The sequence below is a fragment of the Batrachochytrium dendrobatidis genome (assembly GCF_000203795.2).
Source record: "Batrachochytrium dendrobatidis JAM81 unplaced genomic scaffold BATDEscaffold_9, whole genome shotgun sequence".
Taxonomy (NCBI): domain Eukaryota; kingdom Fungi; phylum Chytridiomycota; class Chytridiomycetes; order Rhizophydiales; genus Batrachochytrium; species Batrachochytrium dendrobatidis.
The window spans coordinates 829,886-850,189 of record NW_006281107.1 but is presented as its reverse complement, the minus strand read 5'-3'; the positions used below and the strand labels follow the sequence as shown (position 1 = coordinate 850,189).

The 20,304-nt window shown below is 40.2% G+C and overlaps 8 protein-coding genes across 8 annotated transcripts; 3 read left to right on the top strand and 5 right to left on the bottom strand.

Moving 5' to 3' along the window:
* Positions 1 to 446: 446 nt before the first annotated feature.
* Positions 447 to 3,543, bottom strand: BATDEDRAFT_35580 (uncharacterized protein; the record flags this gene model as incomplete). The annotated part of the gene is made up of 13 exons (XM_006680360.1): positions 447 to 688; positions 781 to 1,008; positions 1,096 to 1,247; positions 1,317 to 1,371; positions 1,467 to 1,505; positions 1,580 to 1,677; positions 1,741 to 1,848; positions 2,035 to 2,134; positions 2,230 to 2,290; positions 2,370 to 2,573; positions 2,640 to 2,794; positions 2,865 to 3,047; positions 3,271 to 3,543. 13 exons carry the CDS (start codon positions 3,541 to 3,543, stop codon positions 599 to 601), a joined length of 1,746 nt encoding a protein of 581 aa, XP_006680423.1. The 3' UTR covers positions 447 to 598.
* An 855-nt stretch (positions 3,544 to 4,398) lies between these two features.
* On the top strand, positions 4,399 to 5,724 carry BATDEDRAFT_90160 (uncharacterized protein; the record flags this gene model as incomplete). The annotated part of the gene is made up of 5 exons (XM_006680513.1): positions 4,399 to 4,699; positions 4,783 to 4,939; positions 5,035 to 5,172; positions 5,262 to 5,560; positions 5,627 to 5,724. 5 exons carry the CDS (start codon positions 4,399 to 4,401, stop codon positions 5,722 to 5,724), a joined length of 993 nt encoding a protein of 330 aa, XP_006680576.1.
* Positions 5,725 to 6,187: 463 nt separating this feature from the next.
* On the top strand, positions 6,188 to 7,926 carry BATDEDRAFT_35579 (uncharacterized protein; the record flags this gene model as incomplete). Its single annotated transcript, XM_006680359.1, has 6 exons — positions 6,188 to 6,482; positions 6,565 to 6,668; positions 6,754 to 6,983; positions 7,065 to 7,181; positions 7,243 to 7,454; positions 7,536 to 7,926. The coding sequence occupies exons 3-6, from the start codon at positions 6,870 to 6,872 to the stop codon at positions 7,924 to 7,926; spliced, it is 834 nt and encodes a 277-aa protein (XP_006680422.1). The 5' UTR covers positions 6,188 to 6,482; positions 6,565 to 6,668; positions 6,754 to 6,869.
* A 364-nt stretch (positions 7,927 to 8,290) lies between these two features.
* BATDEDRAFT_37200 (uncharacterized protein) lies at positions 8,291 to 10,785 on the bottom strand. The gene has a single exon (XM_006680382.1). It carries the CDS (start codon positions 10,779 to 10,781, stop codon positions 8,511 to 8,513), a length of 2,271 nt encoding a protein of 756 aa, XP_006680445.1. The 5' UTR covers positions 10,782 to 10,785; the 3' UTR covers positions 8,291 to 8,510.
* Positions 10,786 to 11,513: 728 nt separating this feature from the next.
* BATDEDRAFT_26335 (uncharacterized protein) lies at positions 11,514 to 13,619 on the bottom strand (the record flags this gene model as incomplete). Its single annotated transcript, XM_006680300.1, has 5 exons — positions 11,514 to 11,603; positions 11,710 to 11,755; positions 11,957 to 12,171; positions 12,824 to 13,243; positions 13,323 to 13,619. The coding sequence occupies 5 exons, from the start codon at positions 13,617 to 13,619 to the stop codon at positions 11,514 to 11,516; spliced, it is 1,068 nt and encodes a 355-aa protein (XP_006680363.1).
* Positions 13,620 to 14,152: 533 nt separating this feature from the next.
* BATDEDRAFT_90324 (uncharacterized protein) lies at positions 14,153 to 16,256 on the bottom strand (the record flags this gene model as incomplete). The annotated part of the gene is made up of 3 exons (XM_006680441.1): positions 14,153 to 15,286; positions 15,363 to 16,043; positions 16,203 to 16,256. The coding sequence occupies 3 exons, from the start codon at positions 16,254 to 16,256 to the stop codon at positions 14,153 to 14,155; spliced, it is 1,869 nt and encodes a 622-aa protein (XP_006680504.1).
* A 637-nt stretch (positions 16,257 to 16,893) lies between these two features.
* On the bottom strand, positions 16,894 to 18,600 carry BATDEDRAFT_26333 (uncharacterized protein; the record flags this gene model as incomplete). Its single annotated transcript, XM_006680299.1, has 7 exons — positions 16,894 to 17,207; positions 17,292 to 17,406; positions 17,501 to 17,577; positions 17,699 to 17,859; positions 17,943 to 18,052; positions 18,142 to 18,254; positions 18,468 to 18,600. The coding sequence occupies 7 exons, from the start codon at positions 18,598 to 18,600 to the stop codon at positions 16,894 to 16,896; spliced, it is 1,023 nt and encodes a 340-aa protein (XP_006680362.1).
* Positions 18,601 to 19,115: 515 nt separating this feature from the next.
* On the top strand, positions 19,116 to 20,278 carry BATDEDRAFT_26332 (uncharacterized protein; the record flags this gene model as incomplete). The annotated part of the gene is made up of 5 exons (XM_006680298.1): positions 19,116 to 19,228; positions 19,357 to 19,500; positions 19,685 to 19,884; positions 19,950 to 20,077; positions 20,147 to 20,278. 5 exons carry the CDS (start codon positions 19,116 to 19,118, stop codon positions 20,276 to 20,278), a joined length of 717 nt encoding a protein of 238 aa, XP_006680361.1.
* Between the last annotated feature and the right edge of the window lie 26 nt (positions 20,279 to 20,304).

The following is a 20,304-nucleotide window of genomic DNA, read 5'->3' as shown; positions in this document are numbered from 1 at the left end:
ATTGTCTTGAATAGTATTGCATTTCTCTGCGGAGATGATGTAACAGCCAAAGCAGCTGATATAGCAGATGCAGGTCATGGTAAGTGGTCTGGATTCACATTCGATTGTACTGTCTAGTAATCCACAACTTCAGTGTCTTTACTTCAGATCACAGGCGATACTGGTGCAAGGAAAACATACACTGTGCAAGATGGTACAAGCAGCTTTATATGTCTACCAGAGCAACACTACTGCTCATGTAATCCCGAGTTCTTTTGTATTCATTTACTTGCAGTGTATCTGGCACACCAAACTCTTCAAGTCCAACACACTGTTGTGAATAGAGCTAAATATCTACATATTCTCATGTCTGTTACAGTTTAATCTACTGGACATGTTGACCAGGAAACCGGATTAAAAACAGTTGCATTGTTTTATCTGGCTTGAAATAATAAAAACTGCAAGTTATTACAAGACTTGATATTATTTTAGCGATTGCAGTACGAACCAATGGCAATAGTGAGTATCATCACTTTCAACAAAAGCTACCAGTGCATAAAGTCATTCATATTGCTGTTGGATCGAAATACTACCCGATAGAAAGATCACTCATGTAATATTAGCTACTATGAATGTCAAACATACGTGCCAAGCCATCAATGTCGGCATGAGATTTGGCTTCGCGTATGATTTTGCGAGCCAAATCCATCTAAACCATTGAATAAAAAGTCAGAATAGTTCATGCAAGCCATCTGAAAGCCATCTGCACGGTTTATCAGGATGATGCGAATCGACTGTTACCTTGCCAAACACGTTCCATGTCAGCACTCCAATGACTTTTTTGCTAGAAGATAGATAGAATACAACTCCTTTGCCAAACTCCTCGGTTTCTTCTTCGGTTGGTGCATCCTTTCCTTTTTTAGCCCAAACACCTACGGTAGGTAGCTTGGAGTCAATGATTCCAGCAGCTTCATAGCTAATGTTGGGTCCAAGATCGCTCCAAAACATAGTTTGGTGTGTGTAGGGTTTCTATTGACATTGCATTGCAGTGGAATTACATTTCAGTCCAAACACTCGATTGAATTGGTTGGCTTAAGAAATAGATTGAATCATTACCTTGACACCAGTCATATTAAATCCAGCCATACGTCCGCTCATCACAGCATGATCGTAGTGCTCCACACGGCGACGACCAAGTGCAATATCATGATAGCTGGTAACATCTCCAGCCGCAAAAACATTGGTACGAGCTTCCAGTTCAGCATTTACTATTGGAAAAAGGTTGGTATCTGAAACTCAAGATTTGATCCACATGTGTAAATAATTCACTGTCTTACCAACAATGCCACTACGGATGGAATCCACTTCAAGTCCAGATGAATAGGCAAGTTCCTGGAATACCAGAAAATTGATTCTCAATGTGAATAAACCATATAATACTGATAAACTAATGACGCTTTAAAAATATACAACATCTATTTAAATACCTGATTTGGCGACAGACCAACAGCCAACACAATCAAGTCCTATATCAGATCAATACGTTTGAGATGAGCACAACATATCACAATGTAAAATAAACAGCACATGATTGTCTTACAGCATCAACAGAGGTTCCATTTTTGAACTGCAGCTCAATATTGTCGCCCGACTCTTTAGCATTGGTAATCACGGTGCTTTCTTTGACATCAACTCCCACTGTATGGAAATAGGAAATATGTTATATATCTAGTAAAATACAATCAGAGCTATAGAATATACCTTCGCGAAGCTTAGCGGTGGTCCATTTGGTAAGGTAGCGTGGAAACACGAGTCCCATGTTACCATCTTCAGGAAAAGTCTGCACAATCTTGGTGCCTGTTTCAGCAGCTAATAAATATAAAAAAGGATTGACAAAATTCAAAGTTATGCAAATGTAATGGCATACACTGTCGTGGTAATCATCAAGTACTTACATTTACGAGCTTGATTCGTTTGACAGGGTATTTAAGCAGTAAAATATTAATGTTAAATCAAGATTGTCATGGAGTATTTAAAATCATGTTAGAGTCATACCAAGTGCAACTGCAAGTTCACTTCCAAGAAAGCCGCCTCCAATGACAGCAATTGTCTTGGCCTCCTTAGCAAGAGACTCGAGACGCTGAAAATCTTTAATCTATAGTCGATATGCAGCATTTTATGTTTGTACAAATGGCTTTTAGGGTTCTGTCATAAAATGAATAGTAGTCGCTCTATTATCCAGCAACTTACCCCACGGAAGGTCATAACACGAGATTTTGCCTTTTCGGAAAGACCATCAAATACAGGAAGGCTGTATCAATGAATATGGATAATTAAAAACAAGCCAATCAATACTACTTTAAACCCCTGATTACAAAAATAAAAAATACCTTTTAGGAGTACCGCCAGTAGCAATCAAAACCCGAGAATATTGAATACGATCGCCGCTAGATAGGACAACTGTTTGATCCTCTGGATTCAGCTTAACGACTTTGGTGTTGGCCAAGTATTGAATTTTGGTACATGGCGATTCTAATGTGCTGATCTGATCGAGGGAAAGTACACGATAGGATTCTTTTGGAAAATAAAAAAGACTATCATAATTCAAGATTGAGTATGCAAGATTACCAAGTCTGCAGACAAACAAGCAATACAATTACCTGCGCTGATTGCCTTCCCAATCTTTAAAAGTAAGTTGCTGCGAGGTGTCATCTGCAAACCAGAGCTCTTTTGAAAGTGGTGGTCGTTGGTATGGAACAAATTCCTCTTCAGAAATGATCAGAATCTGTGCATCTGGTTGAGTCTCTCGGATAGCCTAGAATTGAAAATTGTCGTTGAATTTGTCAATAAACATGATCACCAATAAAGCAATGTCAGATTTATACCTCCATGGCGCTGTATGACGCAGTTCCACCACCAATAAGAACATATTGCACAAATGGAACCCCCTTGATGGGCTTGGGCTGATTTGAGGATGCTGTTGCTGAAGTAGGAACTTTTATTTTAACAGTAGCAGGAGTGTTTTTAGTTTGTGTTTTGGTCTCTTCATCTGACGCAATAAGATGGTACTATAGAATACGTATTAAAAATATAGTTGGATAAGCATATGCATTTGAATTACACAACACATTATAAAAACAAGACATTTAAATGGATCATCATTTCATTGATGTCAATGATTGTGCATTCAATTGACATCAATGAAATGTATTGTCGAATATATAAAATTTTAAATTTTGACAATGCAATCCAACGATGATTGAATGCAATGATTCAACATATTATTCTTACAAAAGGACCAAAAGCAAACAGCGATGCAACAGCCAAAATTCGGATAAGAGTGCCAGATGAAATGTTCTTTTTGGAATCATTATCGCTGTTGCCATGACGGTTGTGATTTGCTGGAGCATGAACAGACCTTGAAGCTGCAGGATGGAACATTCCATTATGGAGTCGCATATTGAACAGTGGGGTTGAGCGAACAAAGACGGTGCGACGTAATGGATTGCGTAGTGCATGATTGGTCAATACATAACCCAATCTTTGAGAAGCTGCCCATGCCATGATCTAATAGGTTTTGCAATGGTAAAAGTTGAATCAGCCGTATTCACGTAAAACATTAAATAAGGGTGTCGATTCACATCAAAACTACCGGATTGTCTTGAACTCATCAAAACTACTGGATTGTCTGCCATTCAGCAATATCGTGAAGCATATAGTTTCATATTGTCTATTAAACTCTATCGAGAATCATTTGATAAAAAGTGAATTGAGCAATTCCATACAATTCTTGATAGAAAAATGTACCGAACATTCAATCATTCTCGAATCAAGTGTTGCATTTTACGTGAATACGGTTATAATAGCAATGAATTCAAGATTTTGAAGATTTGAATGTATTTTAAAACTGTTCATATTGATCAACAAGATACTAAATTCAATTCTACAAATAGTTTAATGTGTAAAGAATCAAACTTGTTGCTGCCAGATAAAGCGTAAGCCAGTTTTTAAATCCGATTAGTTCAAAGATTTGAACTTTCCCAGAATTTCAACAGTTGATTCGGTTTAAATAACTCGAGTCTTTCTGGAATCCACCATAAGTGATACTCTGGTATACTATCAATCCAGATTAACCAGACTGTTGCATCAAAGTAGTGTTTACTGATATTTAATATTCATTGGCAGCAAGTTTGGCACAACTACGCTCGATGCAGTCACTCTACGCAGCTCTTGGTTCTGAGCCTGCTGGCTCTACAAACAACTCTACGGACGATTCTTCAAAGGTGGTTGGATCAACCACTCAATCTGGTATACACTCATTCTTGGTCATGGACTTTAATAGGTTGAACTTGGAATAGTCTGCATTCCAGACTGATTAACTCATATCCTACCTGAACAGCACAGTGGGGTGTATCCAATATGATCATACCCATCAAACGGAAACCCATTCAGGGATTCAAGCCTCGATCTGCAACTACGGTTATCAAAAAACAATCTGTTTTTGGTTCTGCAGAAATTGTCACTGATCCTGCTACTGCTCCTCCAGTCGTATCAGCTGTAGCCCCAGTGGTAAATATACGACCAGTAGTAACCCATCCAACCGCAAAACCATCCGTTGCATCAGCATCACAACAGTCTTCTGCAAGATCCTCTGTGATTAGGAAAATAGATACATCCGCATTGGTGCATGGAGCAGCTCCAGGAGCTATTGGTGATTATGGTAAGCATGGTTTTAGCTATTCAACTCTGATGACTGATTTCAAACCGCAGACGTATATTAATGACCTATTGTGTCTTGGCTAGATCCAACTAAACCTTGTCAGTTTTGGGTATGCAGAAAGGAAGCAAAACGGATCAAGCAAAAGGCTCGTGAGAAACTCTTGGCCAAAGCAATGGAAGATATGAAGAAGAATGCACCTCAGATAGGATCGTTTAGTGCAAATATGGGCGAGTTGAACGTGTTTTTATCTAGCCAATGCATCGAATATTTGCCATGAATCTAATCTGCTCACTATCCTTTCATTGTTACACCATTTTCTTTGAATATACAGCCAGGAGTTTTGTGCAGCCTGCCTCTAAACAAAATGCTCAAACTCGTAGCGATCCAGCTCCTGTGTCACAACCAGCTGCTGTACATCCGGACGTGTCTGGAGAAGATGCATATTTACGACGACTTCGCATGAGCGAGACTCAGTATGTGTTATGATTCCAATACTATATATTGAGGCATTTATTTAATTTTCAGTTTGAAGCACTAATCATTCAACTAGGCAATCGTTTAGAGAACAGCCTCCCAGCACAATCAAGACACCTGTTCAAGCATCACTACCAACCCCACATTATGCCCAATCATCTGGACAGCGTACTATAAATAGCAATCCAACTCAAGTTGTTGTCTTGACAAATTTGGTTGGTAAAAGTGAAGTGGATGATGAGTTGCGTCGGGAAACTACCGAGGAGTGTGCCAAGTTTGGAAAAGTGATCGAATGTAGTGTTTATGAAGTACCTGGAAGTCATGTGCCTGACGATGAAGCTGTTCGGGTGTTTGTCGAATTTGCTGATCTGAATGCTGCCATAAAGGGTGAGTACTTGCCAACAAATCTAGATTTAATTTGTCACGTATATTTATGGTCTTTATGTTGAATAGCACAAGCGGATATGCATGGACGATTTTTTGGTGGCCGGAAAGTAACTGCTGGGTTCTGGCCTATTTCCAAATGGCAACTACAGAATTTCGACTATTAAATCTACTGACTGCTGAAATAGTTTTACAGTCGTATTCACGTAAAATGAACACTTTTGTATTGGTCTTGGAATGATTGTCTTGGAATAAACAATTGTTACATATTTGTTATTGAAACTACTAATATCAAATATGATCTAGTCCAACATATCTCAGGAATGCAACTATACATGCTGGCCATCCAGTATTTGGGTTGGAGGTTGAAAAGATGTCAAGGATGTATTGGAACAGAAATGTAAGCATTTATATTTTTGTACAAGAATAAACATCAAGAAAGACTAGAATTCAAAAAACAATATTACTCGGTAAGATTAGGTGGGAATTATCACCAAATATGAAACTGTTTATCGTTGAATTCATTCGGCTGGATAATTGCTGTAATCATCCTGAGGACACTACATTGCCAATATAATTTTTTTGTGCTTCTTTCCGCTCGCATTGCAGATGAACAGCAGTGAGTCTGGACAGCAAACTGTGCATTCAATGACCTCTGAACTAGTACAGAAAGCCAATTCATTGGATAATTCAGCGGAATCATCCACAGTATCATCTCCTCATGCAAACCCTATTTCATCGGGGTAAACTTTTTATTTTGATAATGCTCAGTATGTGTTTCAAACTAACATCGAGTCCAACTTTAGTCGCAAACGCAAATGGGATGTTGAGCAACCGGAGCAGACTTGTTCATCAACCGCATCCGAGGTGAATGCGGTTTCTACAAAAAAGACTGCAACAGAGAGCAATCCCAATCCATCTGCAGGCAAGCCAAATCAGTGCAATTTAAATCAATTTTTACTTTATTCGATGCATATTAACCTTGTAAAGCCATTCTATTGTTATAGAGCCGGAATCTGCTATTGAGTCGACTGCTGCTGCTACTGCTGCTGCTGTGTCTCGTCTAAGTGCACTTCAGCACTCTTCACTAAAACCAGCCTCTGTCCATTTGGTAAGCACGATGTTCAATCCAATTAGAACAAAACTCGAGCTAATAGAGTTGCAATGCTTTTGGATTATACTTTGCGATCATTTAGGATCAGTTTGTAAAAGATATTGATATCAATGATATCAAAAACCGCTATTTGCTCACCAATCGTGCTACTCAGAATAGTCTTGTTGAAGAAACTTCAGTAAAGTATGTTATCAGCCAATGTGTGTTGTAGCTGGTTGCAACTGGAAATACTTATTTTTGAATCCTTGTTTTAGTATCACTACTCGTGGCAAATTTTATCCAGATAGAAATCGAGCTACTACAAAAGATCCAGTAAGTTGGTTCAAGTGCTGATTGGATCGATGATTATTAAAAGAAATGCAATTCATTTTGGATCTCGTGTATTTTTGTTAGCCCTTGTATTTGCATCTGATTGCTCCTACCCAGAAGGCGCTGGATCTGGCTATTGATAAAATCAATTCCATTATTGAGCAAGCATCCATAACTTTAGTGGAGCCTCGTATCCATCATGTAAGCTCAGTTTGACTGGATAAACATTGCTATTCATTTATCACTTATGCTTTGTTTTTAGAGTCGAACTTTTTACCATGAAAAAATACCTGTCGACATTGATGCAACACCTGCCATGAATCTTCGAGCCAAGATTGTTGGTCCAGGAGGTTCGTACATGAAACACATTCAACAAGAGACTAGCACTCGTGTTCAATTGCGAGGTCATGGATCTGGATTTACCGAAGCATCTACGGGACAGGAAGCAGACGAGCCCATGTTTGTTAATATCAGGTAAACTCTTTTAAGCGTGTACATGACTGCATGTTGCATTATAGATATACTGCAGGTCTGACCCTATTGAATTGAGTTTAGTGGGAGTATTGAAAAGGATGTTCAATCTGCCAAGCAGCTCTGTGAAGATCTACTAGATACAGTTCGAAAAGATGTCGAGCAACTTAAACAGCGATATCATCCACCACAACACCAACACAAGATCTCAGCCGGAGCATCGACTCATGCTCCGTATCAAACACCATATGCTTCTGCACTACATCCACCGCCATCAACCTCACTCTCAACAACAACACCTCAAGCCGCGCCATATAATCATTATGTTGTTGGGCCGCCAGCACCTCCTGGGTATCCGCCCATCTATCCTTATTATGGTGGGTATTACGGATACCCACCACCTCCTCCTCCACCTTTTGGCTTTGCTCCACCACCTCCACTTCCGAAATCCCCACCACCACCACCACCATCCTAACACTCCAAATAAAATATAGTTCAAATCCAAATCCCAGTTATTATCTAGGCATTCACTACCCATACCGCTGGTGACCTTTAACTGAAACTGACTCGGACAAACATGAATTCAATTTCTCAGTTTCCAACTTACTCAATACAACACAAAACGTGAATCTACCGCACATACAACACTACGTTCCTTCCATTCACCAAATAGTTTAAAGTCGGTTTCGTGTAATGAAGAGTTCATGTTGAAGATGTTTTATTGTGAATAGGGCTGTACATCAAAACTATTCATTGACGGAACGCTGTTTGGAATACATGGTAATACAACTGTTTAATCTTTACACTAAAAAGGATTCAACCAGACAGTAATCGTGACATTGAAACTTAATCAAACGTTGATTTATTTGCAAAAATATCCAGCTCTTTGTACAAAGAGATTCGACTGCAAGATGATACAGAAAGGTGTTTCATTTTACGTGAATACAGCTGTAAATGCAGTCGAAATGCAAGGCGTAAACATCAAATTTGAATAAAATAAAAGGTAATCAATAGAAAAGGCTAAAGGTTTATGCTTGTCAATACTAGTGTTGTGGCGAATCAGCAGAATGATCGAGCATAGTCCCATAGACTCTGCCATGTTGGTTGGCGCAATAGCATCACACTGACATGAACTTGTTCACCACGGATCATGGCTTGTTTTAGCGAATCGTCTAAACCACTTGCTAGAATATCGGCGAAACCTTCAATCTTGTCTTTGGGCACCATCTTTAGTAGCGTTGCAAACTCATGTGTGCGCAATGACTTTGCAGAAGCAGTTGGGAGGTAATTAGTAGTTTGGGTATCATTTTGGGGTTGGTCGTTGCAGGTGCCAATTTTACTATTGACGGAGGGTTCAGCGGATAGCAAGGTGGTTGGCGTTTTAAAATTGAGTTTAGGCAAACGAATTTTAATGGATGCAGGTTTTTGTTGTAAATCGGATTGTAGCGAGGGAGACGGATTGAGGGATGACTCCGAGGTTGTGGGAGAAACCATTTTGGATTCGATTGATGGCGGTATTGCTACTTCAGCAAGTGCGGGAGTGTTGGGGACGGTAGCAACAAACAGCGATGGGGTGGTGGAAAGCGACCCAGATTCAGGAGGAGAAGGTGGTTTAATAACCGACTCTCGTCGTAGCTTTTGCTTTTTTTGCTTTTTACGAGCCACGTCACGATATGACGAATTGTCGACCAAAGGAGAATCTATAATGGTACAAGACAATCTCTTGGCGTCCTGACACATGTCAATTGAGTCAGGTTCAGACTTTATCTCATTTTGAGAGATAAGGGGAGTTGACACGACATCCTCCATCAACGACATAGGCTCTTCACATAGTGACGGTGTAACAGCTTGTATCACATTGCACGTGGATTGTAGCTCGGTAGTTGGTGAAAAAAGAGAGTGTGTTGAAAAGGTAGACATGTCGGAAAGACTCATTGGAGTGGAAGGAAGATGTTGGTTGGGCAAGGGGCGACGACGGCGTTGGGTTTTCATGGTTGAAATAGCGACAAAAGAACGGGTCAAGTAATCTATAGGCAACAGCGAGGCACGGTCAGGGTTTGAAAGTTTCGAGTCAAGCGAAAATGGCTGCTGCAACAAAGAGCAGCTAGCTTCAGTAGAGACAGAAGACAGGTCAGGCTGTTTAGCAATGTTTGGGTTGGAGAATTGCTGTTCCGCCCCTTCAACCATTGTTAATGAAGTATGTGGACATATCGGACTCGGTGACGCGTCACCTGCAGCTTCCGCTAGAGTATTCTTCTTGGCTCTGATGCTTGCATTTGGTATAACTGTATGACGAGTGCCGCTACTGCGGGTAAGTCTTTCGTTGGGCTTGCTCGCGTTCTCCTTGGGCGAGAGCTCGGCCATACTGCAAGGCGAATCAACTCGAGTTTCTGGTAGTTCTGTAATGCCTTCACAATCAAGCGATTTGGATGGTGCCGAGGCTCGACGTTGGTGTTTGGTTCTGCGTAGACGAGAGGGCAGTGCACTGTCTGGTGTTGCTCCAACAGAAGCCGTGCGTGAGACGACTGGTTGTTGAGGTAGTGGAGAGACACTCTCCCAGTCATCTACTGGTGGTGTACTCGGAGTGCTCGTTTGTGCTGATGACAGGGTACCCGGGTCTTCTGACAGCAATGGGGTAGTACTTGCAGCAGATACAGAGTCAGAAGCTACTGTTGGTTTCGGTAAATTACCAGTAGATCGACGTTGGGGCTTCAAGGGAGCACATAGAGGATGCCGAAGCTGCTTTGTCTGCAGAATCTTTCCTCTCCTCCACTTGACACCACATGAGTTACACAGATTCGTATATATACCTGGTCCATGTCGCCACATGGGTGTACTAGTGGCTCCGCAGTAATTGCATTTACGATTGGGTGTACCACCATGACCTGATTTCAACGGCGAGATAGATTGTGGTTTGTCAAGCGATGTCGACTTGTTTTCTTTGGCTGAAACAGCAGTTGTATGGGAAAGAGTAGATAAAGCTTCAGTATGGGTAGATAAAGAAGGTGAGGATGAAATAGGAGTATCAGAAGAATGCAGAGAGTGTTTATGCGAAGATGAGGTGACGTCTATGTATGAGCACAGAGCAGTTTGTGAAGGGTCTGTTGCATCGCCAAGCAAAGTAGACAATGGTTGATTTGAAGACTTTAATGGAGCACATCGAGACGAAGAGTTTGGGGTTGACGTCAAAGATGGAGCGGGGTTCATGTCGGGCAAGACAAAGGGAAAGCACATGTCCATATCCATAGTCTCAGCTTGAGTATTAATATCGTGAGATGACAGACCTGACACTACTGCCTTCTCATTGATTGAAGGAGAGTATTCGCCCATGGTTGGCCTAACCCTGACAACTTTGGATACTTCGATATCAACTGATATAGAAAAAGCGAGGGAAATATTATTAATACCGATATCGCTATTTTTGTAATAGTGATCAGCTGACACTGCGCAATACAATTAGCAAAACAATGCCAAGTAAGCAAAGGTTCTGCTTGATGGTAACGACGGATTGTCAGCTAGTGTTTTGGCTATTTGATATACAATGGCCAATATACAACTCAAAGTATGGCTGGATTGAATGTATACATTGGATGTATACATCCAATTTCAAATTTTAATGGCAACACTGGCCATATCAACCTCGGGTTTAGAATAGCATGTTCATCTGGGCGTCACTGCATAATCTGGCCATCGAACAATCTTGTATTTAATTGAATATAAACTCCTTGATTTAACAATCCCTTGGTCTCGACAGTCTCAATATGCAGCACTACAGCCAAGGGGATTACGAGGCAATGTTCTTTTACTTTGCTTACATTTCCATGGCCCTACTCCATTCGAGCAAGTGTCAGCACGACCAATCGTCATATTGACAATAGAGGCAGTGTAAGACAGTGTAGGGAGAGTATACCAAATTAAAGGAATTTGCAACAGCCAGCTAAACCGGCAACTAAGCATCACCGGCCACTTTCACTTAGCACTCTATTACATAAGCATATCTTGGCTTGTTTGAAAGACTTGTATGGTTTATATCAATTTCTTATTCAAGCTTGTTTCCAAATATTATTGCTTTAGCAAATCAGCCAGTGATTGTGTCCAACACGAAAGAGTGTTGGGATCGGCCATAGCGGCCTGCTTTAAAAAAGCCGTTTCCTAAAGCAATCACGAGATAGCAGAGATTCAGTGGTCGTTAGGGTAGCCCTTCTTACCAGAGTGCATCGTATCAGTACATATTAAAATTTAAAGCACATATGCTTACCAATAGCTGTTTTGGATGTGGTCGCTGTCTTGGATCCTTGATTAGGCTAAAAACAATATACAAACAAAGTCGAGCGGTAAGTCATTAAAGTCTCACAAAAGCATAAAGCAGGACCCTTTAATCATCAACTCGAATACACTCTTGAAAGGTCAAATTCAAATATCCAGTCCAGTGCCATCACTACTAGCTGCGCAGGCGATCCATCTGCAGCATGCATAACAGTGGCAAAATTCATATCTAAACCTACCACAACGAAGTAAATTCACAAAGCTCGGGCGAAAACCCTCCGACTGGCAAGGTGGGCGAAGGCTCCTGTTCGATATACTGGAGCAAATCAAAGATAGATGGCAATGCTTCTGCTGGAATGGGAAATCTGCCCAAAGCAAGCTCCATTACGGTCAATCCAAGTGACCATACGTCTGAAGATGGTGTGCATGATGTCCCTTCGCGTACCCGTTCCGGCTGTTGTATTGATTCATTTATCAACAATATACTCCGGTTAATTCAAATACGCTCAAACGGTGGGATAAAAACAACGATGCCAATACAGATTGAATTAAATCAGTCAACAATTACGGCTATATTACGTGAAATGTAACACCGAGTAAGGGTATCAAAGTGCATGATAAACAGCCGTCTCATGCTTGATTGGTTCCAGCTCATATCAGATTGGCCATACAAGGTTGTTTGCATCAATCAATCCCACACTTGTTCAATCTCCAATTGCTTTCTACAAAACGGACATTGGGTGATTGATTGGAAACAACAGCTGCATTTTTCAAATATGCAATCTCTGCTTTCTTAGATTAGAGCGTGAACATATCCGAGATTAGGATAACAAAATGGGGTTGTAGAGTTGGGTGAATCAATCTGATTGATCGTACAATGTACGGTTATACCAAATGAAAAGACAACTCAAAACTATAGTTTGTCATATGATGGACGTTGCTTTAAAGAATTGAAAAGGTCAAGTCAATCTTCAGTGGGGATTATAACAAATGCTTAGGCATTGTCTATTCCAAAGCAGACTAGTCGATACAGGATACAAAAGGGTTCCATTTTACATGAATACAGTTGTAGAACGTTGTCACAAGCATTGCAGCTGGAAACTTACTGCGAGGTATCCCTGAGTTCCGGTAAACGTAGCCGCTTGAGTCCCATTCGACAACTCTTTGCTTACACCAAAATCAGCAATCTTGATATCCCCATTTGAGTTGACCAGTATATTGCTTGGTTTAATATCCCGATGCACAATCTTGTGGTTTTCGTATAAATAGATTAAACCTTCAAGAATACGCAGTGTGACTTGTGCAATTATAGGTTCGGAAAGCACTCCTGTTTTTCGATACACTCTTTCGAGTGTGCCCATGTCCATGTATTCCATCATGATATTGATATCACCTTGGTCCAAAAATGCTCCATAAAAGGTTACAACCCGTGGTGATCTACATAGACGAAGAATACGGAGCTCACGAAGAATTTGTTTTTCAAGTTTATCTTGTCCGCATTGCTCAAACACACTCATTTTGATCACCTAGTCATTAGTCAAGCAAATAAGTATATATTGGTCTTGTCAAACTTGGACGTCTGAATGGATTTAGCATGGTACTTACTTTGCGAGCCATCAACATTCCTGTTGGAATATGCTTGACTTTGCTTACTACACCTCCACTGCCTGAACCAAGCACAATATCTGTAACCAGATCTTCTGCACAGAATTTAATCTTGGAGTCCTTTGAAATGCTATCTACATTGATTCTGCGAGGAACTTCGGGTGTTTGTAGGCTTACATCAATCAATGACCCGATAGAGTTGGTTTTTTTAAATAAGTCGATAGGAGGTGCTGGACCGAGTCGCTTTCTGCCAGTAAGCGGTGAAGCCGTAAATGCCGGTTGCTGCAGTTGCTGCATCGCTGATTATGACTGTTTTGATTGGTGATTTGAATATCTGACTGTTTTAGGAAATACCTAGTGTATTGAGCTAAGAATTTAGAGTGAGCGATATCGACTATATAAATACTAGAATGTATTGTTGACTTGCCTAGAGTTGGTGCGAGGTGTTGAAACCCAAGAGTGGCGGCTCTGCAAGATATATATATGACATGCTATGTCATTGACTCTTGATCGCTCCATGATACAAGCTTCTCCCATGCTTAAATCAAGACTCCACACATGACAGCAACTCGTGACGCGAATGGATAGCATATTTCTATATTTGATTGTGGCTAGATCCACATAAAGTATTGTTTGCGTGACACCCCTTCAATGATGAAGCAGATGGGATGGATATCCACACAATCTACATATATACCTGGCCAGCTGCTTTATTAACTCATTCCTTACCATCTTGGTTAGTAGACGATTGCACCGGTTTTAAAATGGACAGACAATTGGCTAAATCACTAGAGTCGATGCAATTTATTGACATGCTCAAAGCTTCAAGTCTAGCTACATTTTAGATAGTCTACAATCTCAATCTGTTCAATGCTGTTATCATGCATTACATGCTTACTGCCATCAGACTTTCGATTAGAATGTAAAATACTGTCATGATGGGGCAAATCTATATGATTTGAACTGTCTATGGATCTAGAAGTTTGCTCAAAATCAACCAATACATCTGCACGGGGACGGGATGCCAACCGCTTCATCGTATATTGAATAGGTGTTTCTTCATCCTCCTCATCTTGGGGTGGGTTGACTGGTAGAAGGGATAATGCATCTGAAATGGCCTGATAGGACTTTACCCCAGCAAACTCATCCATACATTGAACGCCATCATCTGCATCTGCATGTGCTTTTGTATACGTAGAGTAGGGCTTGGATTGAGACACTGAACTAGTCAAAGTATGTTTTTGAGGGGATGTTGATTCGTTGCCATTCACAACCACAAGCTCGCGTGATGATACTATCCGTTTAACAAGAAGCGTATTCAATGTCGGATGAGAGTGAGCAGTGTTGAGTGACAGGGTTGGAGGCACAGATTCGACAGGTTGAAACAAAGTGTGAGTGGTATTGGAGGTCTTTTCAGTTGAAGGTGCTGTTGATCGAAGTTGATGTTCCAAGGATTGTAATGGGTCTTGTGATGTGGTTCCATTTGCAAAACCTTGATTTGCTGTCATTGGAACTACCACGCCAAACCGTTTCGGACAAGATTTGGCTCCGTGGATTATAGCCAGCTTTGTCTCAAAAGAGACCACAGGTGAATTGCTAGCTGATGTGGATTTTATTGCAGGGTGAATCACAGGCTGCAACTGTACTGGTCCGACAGGAATGGATTCCGATTCCAATTCTGACGATGATCTCGCCAATCGTGAACCAAATAAACTTCCATATTTTGCCGTTTTGGTGATATTGGCCATATTTGAATTATGCGGTTGACTGTTTTGGTATTGGCTAGAGTCGGCAGATCCTGAATCGGCACTGTTTACCTGGAATGTCCGCACTGAAGTGTGCGCTGATTTGATTTTGGATCCAGAATGGTTGCTGGCGACAGTGACTTCTCGCTGTATTTGGCCACCTTTTTCAGATATCAGTGTGCTCATGTCAACCAATCTACTGCTATGTGAAAGTGATACCTATACGTTTAATTAGCCATTGATTGTATATTTGGTAACAATGCATTCAGATCTCTGTCAAATTGATGACACCTACAATTTGATGAGAATCGAACGAATCTAGAGCAGTCAATTGATATTTATCTTTGAATTCTAATGGAAGCATGCAAATCCCGCTCGATAATGCCCATGTCAATCCTTTTTCTTGAAGCAGGGAGTTCACTCGATTGGATTTATTTGCAGGATATTGCATATTTCTATTCTGTGCATCGTCTGTTTTTTCAGATGCCGTCAATAGATTAAGTTTTGACTCTGGTTCACTCGGATTTAAATGATGCATGTCAACAACCTGGTCGGGTATCGCCATGGACATGCTCCACGTATCCTTTGAAGCCACTGAAGTGTTCAGAAATGAATCTGAGAGTATAAATGGGTTTAGCATAGTCAAAGAATCTGATTTTTTTTGGTCATGCAATGATTGGGTTTGTGCGACTGACGCCATATGAACCGATTCATCACTAGTCTTGCTGGTGGTAATCACCACCTGATGTGTGGGTGTTGGGTCATGTGTGGTAGATGGAGCATTTGTGGGTTGACTTGATTGATTTTCTGATTGTGTAGCTGGTTTACATTTTATGCTTAGTATTGAATGGTTAGATTCGGATCGGGGCAATCCACCAATGACACATAATCGCTGACTTCTTGAGAGTCGGGGTGATATTTCACTGATGCTTCCAGTGGCCTGATTGAAATGGTATGCTTCGGACAGGTCCACAAACTGTTTGATTACAATTATGAAATTCAATTGTATCAACAAGACGATAGTTAGTATCCAAGATCGCGAAAGACATTCGCAAGACTAAACAGGACAATGCCAGCGACAGATATTTGCTCAAATACACCAATAATTTGTTTCAATTCGTACTACTGTACTTACTATTCTTTCAGCACTCTCATGCTTGTTTTTTGCTGGATGACTGACAAAGAGCATTTCTCGATTTACGTCCAGTGCTTTATCCTTGCTGGGCAATTGAGTAGTTGACAAAAGGGTCTTCAAAGGGTCTTTAAATTGTATTGTATTTTGATCTAATAACCTGCTTGTAGGAAGGATGCTGGCGTATTTATTGTGTTTATAAGTATACTTATCTGGGTATACAGATACGTTACGAAGGTGAGATGAATGGCAACCCATATGCTGGCTAGTATATATATGATATAAATATATCCGTTGGTGTACTGTAGCAGTGGACTAGATTTACAGTCGTATTCACGTAGAATGTAACACTTGTATTTCTCTTGCAATGACTATTTTGCTTTTGAATAAAAATGATTAAATATTCATTATGCTTTCCTAGTAAAATTGGCTGCATTGCCTCTTCAATTGACATTCGACTTTTGCCCAGTGTGCGGAATCACATGCCGTACAAAACCATTTTTATTCAATTGCCAGCAGAGTTTGAAAAATGATATGAACCTCTACCTCACAACACTGTCTTTTTGAATGGTTGGCAGATCATGTCGAATCAGTAAATTTGATGAAAACTATCATTTCGTGGCTGTTTATTAAAGTTCCAAAACTAGCCCAAAGTGCTGCATATTGACCTTGTCATGTGAATCACACCAATTCGTTAATCGGCTGCCAAAACCGCTGCAGAAAGAGAGTCTTGGATCCACGTAGGCGGTGCCAAAGGGCACGACACTTCGATAATGCTTCTGATTGGATACGATCCAGTGATTCCGCTTGGTTTAAAGACTGTATTATGTCGTGATCCAGATACTACTGGCTTTGCCTCTGCTTTGAGTTCGCCCCCTTTTGGCGGTTCGTAGCTGGGATATGGGTTAATGGTGTTATTGCAGCAGGATGTGGGCTTGAATGGAATTGTGGGAAGGAATGCCTTTTTGATTGGCCGAGACATTGCTCCGTGGCCAGCTTCCGAGTATTCTAAAAATCATAATCATACTGATTGAGACATTGCATTCTAGAATATTCAATTGTGGCCCATGCTATTTGTGAACATTGACCTACTTTCATCACTGGATCCAGAAAGACCCGCAAACGCATTAAAAAACTCATGGTTGATACTCGAAGAAACAAATGGACGTTCACCAATCATCTTTTTTTTGTTTTCGCTTCGTTCTTGCTAATTTAAGGAATTATCAAAAAGTTTAATCTCTCAATCGTCGCTGAAGAAAAGTAAAGCAAGAGTATCTTGAAGGAAAATAAAATACAGGCACCTTGTCAAGTTTTTCACTGCGGTCAAACGGATCACTCTCATATTGATATGACTTTCCAATAGTAATATTTGCATATCCTACATAAAACCATTAATAGCAGATTAAATCACAAATCACTTTTACCATTGCTCGACAAGTAGTTTAGATATGCTCCAGATCAATAAAAAGTATTGCAAATGTTTCAAGCATAGTGTGTACCATATCCACTGCCTTGTTTGGGAGGAGCAGTAAGAAAGTTTTTAGGTTCATGAACAGGCTTTTCAACATCCGTTTCTCGATGACTGAGTGGTAGATCAAATCCTTTGGTATCCAATGGCCATTGCTGCTCAATTGTACCCCAGTGGCATCCTTTTCCAGATCTATGGGTGATGAATAGAAACAGAGATTTGGTAAATCATTTAGCAATTTCAAACCATTGGAATGCCATAAAGAGAATACATACGGTTTAGGCGGTACACTAGACGGCTTAAAAGGCACATTTGTAATATTTCTCTCTTTTGCCTGAATTCGCCATCTGCGACGCAATACTACCAGATCTGTATATGGCTCATTCTAACAAGATCGAGTAAGATATCAATATTGAAAACGTGGTCATCTATTCGGCAAACATGACCATTCTTGTATGATATTTTATGACCTACTTCAAACAATCGAATGTACTCCTTGTCAAAATATGCATCCTTTGTATCTTGACCACGTTTTGCTGGAGCAGTCAAGAATTGTTTTCCCTTTGTACGGTAGTCGAGTGCCGATGCTAGTAAATTGAAAAATAAGTAGCAGGCATAAAAAACCGCATATTATTAAAACGGCACATGCTGTGTTGATTGCATTTCCAGATTAAGCAGATTCCATTACACATTGTAGATTCTCAAACAGTTGGTATTGAAAATGCCATGACTCTTACAACGGCGTATTTTAAAGTTGCTGATATTTGTATTTTTAGAATACAGAGCAGGATAGACTTTACCTTGCTTTTTACTGTTGTATGACTCTCCGCTAGATACATATTGAGGTTCACTGAACAGACCCATACGAGTGAGATCCGATCGCCCATATTTCACTCCAATATCACCCGATGTACTCTTCTTTCCCTTTGACATTTTTAGTTGATATTTTCAGTTGTCAATCGTCAAGATGTTGATGAAGGACCAATGTGGGTGGATGTATTTTGTTTGGTCAAGAAACATAATGGTGAGATTTCGTGTTGTAGAAGACTGTTTCAAGAAAAATGAAATTTAAACTTGAATAATACCACACTGGTAAACATGATGCAATTGTTAGATTGATATAATCGTATACTTGACGCTTGTCACCCACATCTCGCCAATACTAACCCTGCATTTTACGCACCCACTTTAGTATTCAACTACAATTAAACATAACTCGTGCAAGCTAAGATTATAGTTTTTCTAAATAAGAGATGGCTTGTAATAAGCAATATTACAGCAAAATGAAATAGCAGTCTTGAATTCAACCAGTGTCAGCTCTGTTCATATATTTCCTGCTTTGGAATCCATGCTTGACTGTATTGACATCCAAAAAGCTAAATCTGGCCTGAGGGTGACAATCGTAGACTTTTGTGTTGCCAAATATTTCCGACAATTTTATAATCAACATGACGCTGTTGAGTTTCTTTGGCAACCTGTTTACTGCATATGGGCCGGCAGTTATGCTGATGCTCATGTACATAGGACCTAGTGCCCGTCTAATGATGATGTCTCTCTCCAGGTACAAATCTCGTTTAAAAGTCATGGCCCAAACCAATACTAATTGAATCTTGTCACTACTGAATGGTACCAAGTTTGTCCACTTGCCTGTGAACTCTAATCCTTATTGAATTTGATATCTACATTTAGCGGGTTTGTTTGGCTGCTGTCGATTCTAGTTGCAGCAATCATAGCACACTTTTTACCCAATTTAAGCAGCAATAGCTGGCAGATGGTTGTCATGAGCTCATGCATACAGGAAGTCAGCAGAGTTGCTACATTTTATTTGTTCAAGTAAGCCGAGCTGCTCCACTTTTGATTATACATTGCTGTGGGTATGAATACCTACTATTCAAAGAAATGCCATCGTGTGCACAAATGATTCTAATCAACTTGCATAATCGTATGATTTGTGAATGTCCTCTTGTGGATTAAACTTTTCTGCAACTATTGCACTATATATTGGGATATGATATAGATATGCAGACTCGGTGCTTATTCTGATTTCATCTGATCCAACTACGCCGTTTAATCGGGTGCATCATTCAGTAGCTGCTGGATTTGGAATTGGGATGATGAGTGGAATGGTGAGCTTTATTACTCCGCTCTTTGAATCAATATCTCCTGGCATCATGGTCTGCAGCTCATGTCCTGGAACAGATATTTTTTTTATTGGAGGTAATGTATTCCTGTTGGTAACATTAGTTTATTTTGTTTCAGAAATTAACAGTTTAATTTTACAGCAATCACTACTTCGCTGTTTATATTTCTACACATCATGTGGAATGTTGTTGTATTTGATGGATGGTACAAGGGCCAATGGTATCAGTTTATATGGGTGATGCTGTCTCATTTGGGTGCATCCCTTGCAGTACGTATACACCTGTTTTATATGATGTTTCCAAGTCAGATCTCTAACCCGATATTATTTGTATGGCAGACACTTTGGATTCCATCCAATGTATCTGGTGGATGCATTTACTCGATAGCGGTTCAGCTGGGAATTTTAGCTATTAATGCAGCGTGTATAGTATGGATTGTGAATAGCAAACTCAAGTCTAAACAGAATTGATCAGTATTGAATCTGGCATAATCCCG

Bases quoted from the DNA above. Each gene is read 5' to 3' on its own strand.
- BATDEDRAFT_37200 (XM_006680382.1), bottom strand. From the start codon at position 10,781: ATGGGCGAATACTCTCCTTCAATCAATGAGAAGGCAGTAGTGTCAGGT.